This window comes from Lepisma saccharinum, chromosome 26, assembly GCF_977018435.1.
Source record: "Lepisma saccharinum chromosome 26, izLepSacc3.1, whole genome shotgun sequence".
Classification (NCBI taxonomy): domain Eukaryota; kingdom Metazoa; phylum Arthropoda; class Insecta; order Zygentoma; family Lepismatidae; genus Lepisma; species Lepisma saccharinum.
Window position 1 is genome coordinate 12320993 of NC_139254.1, and position 12402 is coordinate 12333394.

The 12402-nt window shown below is 36.6% G+C and overlaps 1 protein-coding gene across 1 annotated transcript in view; it reads left to right on the top strand.

Annotated features, from left to right (window-relative positions):
* Nucleotides 1-12402, top strand: part of LOC145979818 (histone acetyltransferase KAT6A-like) — a 51052-nt gene that overhangs the window by 23075 nt on the left and 15575 nt on the right. Inside the window, exon 3 of the mRNA XM_083112841.1 lies at nucleotides 4824-4936. Within this exon, the coding sequence (XP_082968967.1) occupies nucleotides 4824-4936 (113 nt within the window). The remainder of the gene's footprint in view (nucleotides 1-4823; nucleotides 4937-12402) is intronic.

Consider the following 12402-nt stretch of genomic DNA (forward strand, 5'->3'; position numbering starts at 1 on the left):
CAAACAGGTTTTTTTCTTAAACATGTTTTAAATAGTGTTTTAAACAAGAACCAAGAAAAACATGTTTTAAACAAATAAAATGTTTAAACATAATGCCAAGAAGACTTATTTTCTAAGAATAATGATTAATAAGGAATCTCTTAATCATCCAAGGATGGACTGTGGACTAATTTCTAAAATACACATCTATGTTAGTCGTAAATCTCACATGTAGGCTGTTCGAGAAGCTTCAAATAATCCACAGTTGCCAGGCCCCAGTGAGTCCACGTTGTAGCTACTCTGTTTGTTTTTCTTTTGTTTTTTACATTTTATCGCGAATGCAACTAAAACCACTACTTATAAATGGTTCATCGATAAACTCCCTATTCGACCCTGGTTTCATCACCTAAAAATGCCTCGTGAAGTGATCACTTGTATCCTACGCCTTAGAACGGGACACGTGACCACAAACGATCATCTGGCACGAATTCACCAAACTCCCTCTCCCAATTGTACCTGTGGAGAACATAAACAAACCCCCACCCATTTATTTTTTCAATGCCCGCTATGGAATACACAACGTCAGGCACTCTTTCACAGACTCCTTCGAAAAAAGGTTCCTTTTCCTCTCTCCTTGCCCTCTGTACTTTCATCCCCTTCCCCCTCTACTATGTGGATTCTCTATGGATTTGCTCGACAGTGTGAACTTCGCTTTTGATATCATCCCTCATCATTGCAGTGTTATAGTGACAGTGATGTGAAGTGTAACAAAATATTGTGCTGTTCATACTAGTGCGCGAATTTCCAGCCCTCACTGTTTTTCAGACCGTTGCCCAAGACTGCTACCATACAAGCGGTGAGGGGCATGAAGAAGAAGAAGAAGAAGAACTAAATATTTACATTAACAACAATTTGCACATGTTGCAGTGTGTCAAGTGAGGAACAAAACGATTTCATCCATGCAGTATCCAATTTTAAAAATACCTTAAACACCTGTAAAAAAACAGCCCAGGTGTTTTAAACGTGACCCACGGGTATTCATCACGACATATTTCTTTGTTACTTCAATATATATTTTCACCCACTGAACAGATTTCTGTGCACAGGAAACAGAATGACACGCATTGAATAAAAAAGCATAGTTACAAAACACGCAAATAACCACAAAATTACAAAAATCAAGTATCAAAATGTGTTTTAAACAAGTCTGAAAAAGACATGTTTAAAACTCTTTGTTTTAAACGTTTTAAACATTTGTAAAAAACATACCCATGTGTTTTAAACGTTTAATACAAGTTGTTTAAAACTCTTTTGTTTTAAAATGCCAACCCTGCTTCAGTTACACTCCCTTGCTCGCATAGCACGAGAGCAACAGGCAATCAACAAAGATTAATGCCATTGTAGAATTCAGTACCCAAGATATAGAAAAATAAAAACTTCTACTCTTATTTCTGTGAAGAATTTTTTTTCTACAGTATAAGTTGGCGAAATATCGAAAGGGGGTTACCTGCCCCTGGTCCGCCCATGATGTTCAATATATAGTTGTTATCAGGTCCCATACAGGCGGAAGGGGGCAGTTTGGTCCACAACCGTGGCGCTTAGCTATCAAAATAGGCCGGTGCAAATAACTAATGACAATAGTTTAAAATATGAATAGTTTTTTTAAAAAAAATTACATATGAATTTAGTAAATTAATGCAATCCGTCTCATAATCGTTTCCTGTTTACAAACAATCGTTTATCGATTGATTGATTAATTTGCTTTATTTTACTTCGCTTTTCCACCACTTCTGGCTAATCGCGAAGATAAGGATGAGTGATGGTATGATGAAATTGAAAAGGGAACACTCACAAAGAACCCCCATGACGGAATTCGAACCCGGATCCCTGACAGTCGTTTATCGCATGACAGACCCTTCAGGAGGGAGTTTTGGAACGTAGAGCCACGTAGCAACATATCGTGAGGCCCTGGGCGAGATTTGATTGTGAGACCTCCATACATTTTCAAATTTAAAATCCTAATGTGAAGCGATACAAAATCTTCAGGCACATGTCAGCAAAATATTATCCAACTTCAATAATAATAATAATAATAATAATTGCTGATTTCCTATTAATATTAGGACTAAGGTTTTCGTTTCTTTGAGTTGATTCATTTTTTGAAAGCAATTTAAGAAACCTTGATTATAGTTGTCTTTCAAGGTCAATTCATTATCATTTTGTTCCCCTTGTCAGGGGACCCCTAAAAGGCGTGGGGTCATAGGCGCCGACTCCATGGGGCTTGGGGGGGGGAGGCTCGAGGCCCCCCCCAATGTTAACGATGTGGGTTGCAGAGCCCCCAAATAATTTTGCTTAAGAGGATGTAATGTATTATTTTGCTTCTCTTGTAAAGTTTACTCTGAATTGTGTCACATGAACTTAACTTTAAATACACGTATGAAACGTTCTAGACCATCAACTTTGGGGGGCTGAGACCACTAAACCATCAACTTTGGGGGGGGGGGCTATGCCTAGAGACAGCAAAACACATGACTTATTACTATATACTAAGTATGTAATTATGAGTATTGTTAACATTTTTACTAAAAAGAGTTTCAAAAGAAGATGTGCATGAACTAGGAGAGTGGATGGGACGTTCGGGCTACAAATGGCTCTCACATGACATTCAGAACGAGATCATTGATATATTAGGGAGATCTGTTTTGCGCTCCGTGGTAGCAGATATTAAAAGTCGGGAATATGTTGCTATTATGGTTGACGAAACTTGTGACATATCCATCCGTGGACAATTAATATTCTGCATTCGAACTGTGAATAAAAAAATTGATATTGTTTAGGAATTCATGGGCTTTTATGAGATTCCGAACACTGAGGCCAAAACTTAAAAAAGGGAGAGAGTAAGTCATTAATTAATTTATTTCAGTGATCCGATCCCCCCCCCTAATCATTTTGACAAGTCGGCGCCCCTGCGTGGGTCCCATACTCTGCGTATTTGGTATCCGACACTGTATATTAAAACGCATAACACGAACAACAATCACAGATTCCATACAACGAGAAATTATTTTATTCATAAGTTGTTTATAGTGCCATGACTTCTAAATTCAGACCTATATCGCCAGGTTTATTTAACATACTAAATATCTTACGTATTCATGCATTTACCCTCGGCGGTCGCCAACTTCGCACAATCCTTTCTACGCGTATGGTTGAGCGGCACACGGGGAGTTTCTTGTAATGAAGATAAGGCGTGAAACAATTTTTCCTACACGGCCACTGTGGTGGTGTGGAGCAGATAAGACATCAGACAACACCATAAGGCTACCGAACAACGATTTAGTGGAGACGTCGACTTATTTTTCCTCGCTGCAGGCGGGACGTAAAAAGTAAGAATCTCTGCCTGTGTTTGAAAGTAACAGTCACTGTTATTTTCATGTAATAATAATAATAATAAAATTTTATTGTCATTAGGCCAAGTACAGCAATAGACAAAGTCAATAGTTAAGATATGCACATAATAGTGTGAAACCTATAGGCTATGCAAAGCTAATTAAATTATGTACCAAAACTAAATCATATATCTACTAGACATTCAAAAAACTCATTAATATCATAAAATGGGTGTAAAACTAGCCAGTTGTACAATTTGTTTTTAAAACCCTGTAACGATTCATTATGCAAGTAGAATGGAATTTTGTTGAAAAGTTTTTGGCCAATTACTTCAAAACTATTTTACGACTTAGACAATATATGATGAGATAAATAAAGTTCTCTGTTATACCTTGTATTGTAATTATGTACATTTTGTTTATATTTCAATTCAGGCAACCTATTTAACAGTAACGTTTAAAGTATTAAAAATGTAAGCCTATTCTTATTCGTCATTAAAACTGTAAATATATAGCATGGTCTGAATGTTTTTTTTTGTTTTTTTTTGGAGGAAGATGGATAGTAGGAGGAACTATGGTAGAATGTTGCGGGGGGAGCAACAGGGTGGGCAGTAAGGGGTGCAAAAAAATTACCAGGTGAAAATTGATCCACCCTTCCCTCCCCTCCGGGTATGGCATTATGTTCATTCTTTCAACAAAGCATTATTCAGAGTTTTATTAATATATAATTGAAAGTACGAGTATTTGTCTGAGTAATTGTTCACAAATTATGTATCAAAGAATTCTACTACAGATTAATATGTTGAGTTAGTTTGAATGGATGAATTAATAAAAAGAACCTCAAATAGCTGGAAATTAATTGTAATTGAAAAACTACTTTGTCAAAAATTAACGAGTTTGATAATTTATTGTTGTAGAGATCTACAAAAATGGTTAGCACAACTTGCTAACTGGCACACTTTGGTTTGTTAATTTCAAATAATGTATTGCAATTTTTTTAAAAAAAGGTATCTGTAAAAACCAATCAAGCATGGTTGTTGAAGGTCTGGGAATCCATAAATTCTAATGGATTCTATTGGGTTCCACAAAAGGACCAGAACCTTGTTTTCTCACACAATTGAAATTTGGTCCATGTTTCATTTCAATACCAAACGTGGACTGCATTTAACCTGATCCGGAAAAAAAAATCCTGGACCATATTTAAATTGATCTGGGAAAAAAAAGGTTCCTGGACCGAATTGAAAATACGTTACAGATAAAAAGGTTCTTTATGGTCCGGAGCCCATTTACGCTTGCTGACTTTCTCTCCTGGACCTGAATTGAATGTATGTAAAATTCCTGGACTTTTAACAATCCTGCACATAAGACATATACAATTTATATTAACTTGTAAATTGTTATGTAATTGTAAGAAAATATGAGCAGTTTGTGCAATACTGATTTTTTTTTCCTCAGCTCATCCAAGTTGTTTGGAGTTCGGTGAAGATCTAGTTGTTAGAAGTCGGCTCACTCCTTGGCAATGCATGGAATGCAAAACTTGCACAATCTGTAATGAATCGTCTGATTTGGTATGTATGCAAGATGCTAGAACATTATTGTTTACCAAAATGAAATTGTGTCAGTAGGACGTACACACAAATGATGTGGCACTGAATTAGCTACATGAAATAACAAGTTTCAGCTTTAGCGTAGATTGCCAGAGACCCAGGTTTTGATTCCTGATTGAGTTGCAGTTTTCACATAATGTTACAGTGCTATAATTTAGAATGCGCTTCTTCTGAAATGCCGCAATGAATACCAACAAAATGTGTTTCTTTTACAGCAGATATTCTGATTTTTCAGGACAGTCCCTAATTATCCCTGATTTCATGAAATGCCACACCTGACACGTATTTTCTCATGGATTAGACCAGTGGCGGAGCGTGACCTTTCCAACATTGTAAGCCTATCATGATGAAGGTTATTTCTCCTTGTGCTTATTTTTGGGCTGACATGGTTAGTGATTTATCCACACACATCGACCCCCCCCCCCCATTTTTTCAGAACACTTCCCAGGAATTTTTCACCAAATTAAAAATTCTGGATAAATCCCTGGGATTGGTGTTTTCTTTGCTAGGCTGTGTATCTTCTACATTTCAACTGATAATTAAGTTAGTCTTATTCCTATCACAATGAGTAACATAACTAGAAAAAATATGCAAAGTTAGATAAAATTAATAATAATAATAAAGAAACGAAAACAGAAGGAAACAGAAAAGTGCTGAATACTTTTTACAACCGCATAACCAAGTATCAGCTTCGTACCCTGAATCACAAAATCGGTGCACTTTATTTTTCGTTTGTTACTATGCCTGCTAGAGAAGGAAGGGGTGAGCCTACCTACATCCACAAGTTTCTTCTTGGCAGCAAAATCCTTGCTGGATAACGGCGTCTTCAACAAGTTCTCCACCCCACCGCACAATCACACTAATTTTATTCCATAATGCACTTCACTATCACACAACAGCACAGGGCCGACAGTCCGCTTTCAATAGATGGAATTTGCAAAAGCAATACCTCGACAACAAGAACGGAGAAACAAAAAGAAACCAGATCCAAAATTGGTGTCTGCTCAAAGCAGTGATCTTTCTGACTGTGAGGGGAATATCCCTTTCGGATATAAATAAATTCCCTCTCTTGCCTTGAAATTCCCTATATTTAGTAAAAAACAAAAAAAACAATATTAATTATAAAAGAAATGCACAGTAATTGTAGGGACATATCCAGAAATTTCTATCAAAGGACATGTAAGTGCTTTCTTAGGATACTGTAAAAGCAAATCTGGCACCTAAAAGATCATAAACGGCTTTTCGAACGCTGTTCGAAGAGTGTTTGAATCACGGACTATGTAATTAATAATACTTGATTCACATTTGACATGAGATTTGTAAAATTGGTTCAATCTTCAGCTTTCATTAACATTTATTTATTTATTTATTTATTTTTGCACTTTTTAGCTCAATTATTACCAGCTGAGTTCATACATAAATGGAAAACAGAGATCTTAATATTTCTCATGTTTATGCTCTCCTACAAGCTAAAAACAGAAACAAGAATTTGGCACATCAATGTGTATCTAGTTTTCCCGTATCCCGCTCATTTTTAGGTTTCTCCTTTTTCCCCTTCCTGTTAGATTTTTGCTTCAGAATTCCCTGTTCCTGGAAAATAACCTCCTTGAAGCACCACCGGCTCAAATTTCCTTTGCAGTCAACCATTCATACCCGACAACGCTGAAGCCCATCCTCTTGCAGGACCTGTGTCTCGCTGGCGCGTATTCAGTGAAGCCAACCTAAGCATAATAATGCTAAATCTCGTACAAGTTTAAAAAGTCGTTTGTAAGTTGTGGATATAAATAAAACAAGAGGGCCATTTTTCCTTGTGGTTGAATTTTCTCAAACTTTTCACTTATAACGTCGAACCCATGCCGTTGGTTGAACCATTCGAATTAGTGTTGCCCACGAGACGAGACTTTGGTCTGTCTCGTCTCGTGGAAATGCTGTGAAATGCTGTCTTGTCTCGGGACACATGATCAATCTCGTCTCTTCTTGAATTTTTAAAAGCCTGTCCCGTCTCGTCCCGTGGGCAACACTAATTCGAATTTATATTTTTATGTTTTTGTTATAAATTAATATTAATAATATGAAAATCACAGAACAATTTAGTAGTATGTAGCATAATTTCGGAATTTAAACGACACCGTGGATGTCCAGAAGGGGCAAGGCAAGGAGACACTTCCTGGAAAATGAATGTCAACCATTTTCATACATACAATTTCATTTGAGTCACATCAAATTGTTAATTATTGTAAGGGCGTTGCAGAAAAATGTTAACTTCAAATTGAATTCGTATATTTTGAGAAGGGAAATATACCTAGTTTACTCCAACCCCTGAAAAAAAAAAAATACTTTGCTTAATCCTCCCTGATGGAAAGAAATACTGCGGACGTCCATGAACAACACTTTTTCTAAACATGAGGTTTGCAACGCTGTTGTAAGCCTGTGGCCGTAGGTTTACAAACCTAGGGTTTGGCCCACTCTTCTCCCTATATTCCTTGCTCTTCTCCATCCAGATACAGTAGGCACTGCTCCTTCGCGGTCAGAAATTTGTAAGGCAACATTCAGACGGCTTACAACTTTCCGCAAGCAGAAGAAGGGAGTTCCCATGTGCCCCTTGGTGCTGAAGTGTTGCAATCTAACAAACAGGATCTTGAAGACTGGTATCGGGCCGAGTTCAACTTTGAAGTTTTTACGAATTTTGCCATATAATTACATACATTTTACTAGAATTAATAAAGTGTAAGCCCGGCTTACACGGCTTACATGGACGCCTGGATTAGACAATGATTTACCCCGTTCTAGGAGGACTTTTCTTGGCATCAAGAATCCTGTTAGGTTTAAGTGGCTGGTCCATTGGCATCGTAGAAATTTTTGTAGGGGAACCAGCCCACTGATAAAGATTGCATAGTACTAATAAAAATAAACAAACCTTATTTATTATTATTGTATCCTTATTATTATATACAACAGATGACTAAATATCCAGCACAGCTGTCTTTCATTACTTTCTTTCTTATATTTCATACAGTTAATGTACCTCAATGCATAGATATTCTATTTTGTTATTAACTTTTACACATCTGGTCCAAGGAAAAAGCTTTAAAATTTAGAGGGAGATTTAGTCCTAAAGTTAATGTTATGACCTCTCACACATGAATGTGAAAAAATAACCTGGTTCCTGTATTTGTCACTAAATTTTTGACGTAATGCAGTTTTCACTTTGATTTTTCTGTTCAGATATTAATTAACTGACTGATTAACTAACTAACTGAACTTTTGTGTTAACAATAAGAATAACAAGCTCTCTGCTTGTTTTTAACTTGAAATTAAGGATGCCAATTCTATGGGGGTCAACAGACCAGTTGACCCTACCCACTTTACAATGCCCATGGTTGTGTCACTGGTCGGAAAAGATACTAAATGTGACATTGCACTCAGTGATTTATCCACACACCCCCAACACCCTCCAAAATTTTGACAAACACCCCCCCCCCAAGCAGAAAATTGGAACACCCTCCCTGTAGGGGGTATAAATATGGATTTTTATATCAACAACAGAATGAGAATACTTCAACATAAAGGAACCATTTGTGGCTTTACAAGAAGCATCGTTCAATGGACCTTTCAATTAAATACAACCAAAGTGTCAAGAATGAGGGTGGAATATGGAGCATGGTCATTTCCTGGTAACACCAGTTCCCTTGACAAGGCCTCGGTCAGCTCTAGAGAAGGGACACTGCCATCTGGAAAATGTCAAATTGACCCTCCTTCCAGGGAAAACATACTGCACAGAGTGTTGACAGTTCAGCGTTTGAATACCTAAATAAATATTTCTTAAATACATTACAGATTGGAAATTCAACCCCTGAAACAATGAAATTTACATTTTGTTGCATTTTCCTTTCGATTTTTTCATGTGAAAAAGTACGATAAAAGTAAGGTAAGAAATTCAAAGATACAGGTTTGATTCCTTGTAGTGAATTCTGTTACTATCGTTAGCAACACTATTTTCTGTAACTTGCGCGAGATGTGTTGTTGTTCTGTTTAGTATAACAATGTCTGAAACTGTACTGCAAGACTGGCTGAAGAAAGTGGAGAAAGTGAGACGAGACAAGAAACCGAAAGTGGTGAGTAGAAAAGCAGTGACACTATATGTAGGTCAGGTGCGGTCAGTGACTTTTACAGCAAGGGAAGCACTTGTCGTAAGAAATTAAAAAAAAAAACATTTTTATTATTATTATTATAATTATTATTAATGCCTCCTTTATGAATTCTTCTATCACTAGATTGTATAATTCATCTTCTGCATTTTCACTTCAGTTTTACAGCTTCTTCTCAATTACTGTCCTTGGGTATTTCTACATTAACTGTGAATTCGGTGAAATGATGAAAAGATCGTTCAACACTAGCACTACTATCCGTGACAAAAATATTGAGCCCTCAGTTTGCGTGCTTGTAAAAATGTACTCCTTGCGAGGGAAAAAGTCAAATATACCTCATTGGAAAGCTACAAGTGTCTGCTTTTAGACAAAAGCAAGACAAAGTGATTTTAACTCTGTCTGTTTTCTATTCAGACAAAAATGTTTGTAAAAGTAGTTTTTCGTGTAATTTTTACATTAGTCGATTTCAATTGTGTGTAACTTCGTGTAAAACCGTCGATAAAAATATGATTTTTTTTTGTGATTGAAGCTTGGTTATGTGGAAATATCTCAGCCAATTATAATGGTACTATCAGCTGTAGAACAGCCACAATTAATGATTAATTATGATGTTGCAATCTCGGAAATGGTCAGTGCAATGGTCATGAAATGCATATCAAAATGATGGCCGTGGAATAAAAATCAAATTTCCATATCTCATTCTTTCACACTGCGAATTGAAAACAACAACCGGTTCCTGCATGATTCACATCGTTGCTATGAATGCATGTAGAGCAAGTGAGCTTTGTTGCCAAGCATTTCCATTGCCCTTTAAACTCCGCATCCAAGCAGCTTTGACACGGGAAATGGGCCGAAACAATGTGTTGCGCAAAAGAAAGCATTGTAGAGATGCCGAAAGTTTCTTTTGTCAGTTGTGTGTTTACGTTCCTGCCATGAATATTGCCTGAACACCCACACAGCCATAATAATTCTTACGTGCATTCTGACCAGGCAGTCGGTCTCTCACAAGTTTGCGTGTTTGTTCGCACGCACAGTGTTGAGTGATAGCAGTTCTGTGAAGTGATTTTTTTTTTGCATGATAATGGCAAGACGGTAATATCATAGTGGTGCAAAAGAAATTATAGTCAATGCCAAGAGATATTTCTACCAGGAGAAATATGGGTGCATCTCACGACATAAACCAAGGTGTCAAGTGTTTTGGGGTTAAGTCAGCACAGTGAAAAAAGTATGTAAAGAAAAAGGGAACAACAAAAATTTGCATCGACCCAATATTTTATTGGGAGAGTTTTTGCAACCTGTGGTGAGACGAAAGATATAGGACTTTTATTTTAATTATCCAGTTCAACAGAATCCACAGCATTTTATACTTTTACCTTTCACTCATTATATTTATTGAAAATTTATTAGTTTTTAGTCCTTCTGTCTCTCTAAATGAACCTACAACTCCTGGCTTATTACAACAGTTGCAGCTGTGTAAGAGACCAAAATATGAAAGCAATATTTCAGGTGCAATTTATAGCAACATGTTAAATGCTGAAACCACCACCACTACTCGATACAATGCTCAAGTGAATTTTGCGAGATAAACACAATTTACATGCGTTTTTGCTCGAAATATATTTTAAAATGTTAGTTGGCGTGAAGGCTTCAAATGCGCAATTTTTTCAATACAATTTTTATGAGTCGCTATCGCTAGTACGCACCTCGCTCTGTTTCCCTTGCGTATGAAATCGCTGTACACAGAAGGTGCATTATTTTTGTATAAAGAGAAGACTGGATCTCTCATCGGACATCGTTGCACTCAATATATCTGTTTAAATGTGCGACATAAAATAATACTGGGAAAATGACATTCATATAAAGCTGAGTGGAGTTGTTTTCTCTTTCTTTAAGTTCACTTTATGCACAGGTAGGCTAATCGGGACTGGACTTACAGTTTAAAGTGGGATCCGAACCACTATGTACCTCCACTAGGTATCGAAGGAGATGACGTTCATATGAAGTTAACAGTTAACACCCCCCCCCCCCAAAAAAAAAAACCTGCAGTACAGCAGTACTCCATTTGCAATATGAGAAATATTTCATTCATTATTTCATGCTGCGACAATACTTTGGATCGGCTACATGGAACGCACTTGCGCGATTCTCGAAGTGAAGTGCAGTGAAACTGCAACGCTGTGGAAGTCGCCTGCAGCCTGCGGAGTCTGAGATTGGATTGCATATGTCATGCACCCGTTTACCATATTAGGAGTGCAAAATAATAATTAATATCTGGAACCATATTTGAGGTACACACACCAAACTTCTGGAATTTGATCATATGCGTTATATCAACAGTTTTCTGCAATTTCATTGAATTTATAATTATGTGTTTCAAGTTTGCACGTTTCCCTAAAACACCAATTTTTGAAGCATCTAGTAAAAATATGCATTTGATTTTTTCTACAGAGGTGAAGAAATAATAACACTTCAAGTACACAAAATCTTAAAATTATATGTACAGTCGATTGTGACCTGTATGTTGTTTAGTTCCTCGTTTGTGAAAATTGGAAGAAAAAACAACACTTTTCAGTGATTTTTTATTATAGTAAGATAACAAAGTTAAGATTAATTTTCAGATAATGCTTATTAAAAAGTAGATACTTGAAGCTTTCCAATGAGGTATATTTGAAGTTTTTCCTCCCACGAGTACAATTTTACAAGCGCGTAAACCAAGGGCTCAATATTTTTGTCAAGGATAGTAGTCCTAGACATGGAAATTGTTTAAACCAAAGAACTTAACTTGAACAATTCAAAAAAGCTTTTCTTCAAGTAAAACAAAGGTTTTCGTACTCCCATCGAGATATATTAATCTGAGGAATAAGCGACACTTAATGTTAGTTCGCTTCTATGACGAGCCATGTCAAATGCTGACAATAACTCAATTTCAAAGAATAGAAAGTGTCTTCAGAAAAACTTTTTTTGCATTCTTTTTATCAACTAATTGTAAAAACTTTAATTTCTATTTTTGATTCATTATCTCCAGTTTGCACTGTTGATCTTGTTGCAAGTATATTCTCATAGTTGCAAATGTTGTCAGGAGAATTTCAGCGTGGATTTTAGTTTGCTGATGAAGCTGTGATGTTTAAGTAAATTGTTTATGTCATCAAAACCTGAACTTCTCCACACACCTTTTTCATTTGAAAATATGTCCTCCCGGATGGTAGAGTGGTAATGTTGCCGTCTTGTAATGAAGGGATACAGAGTTCGATGCCCGGTGGAGGCACATAAGAGGTTCGG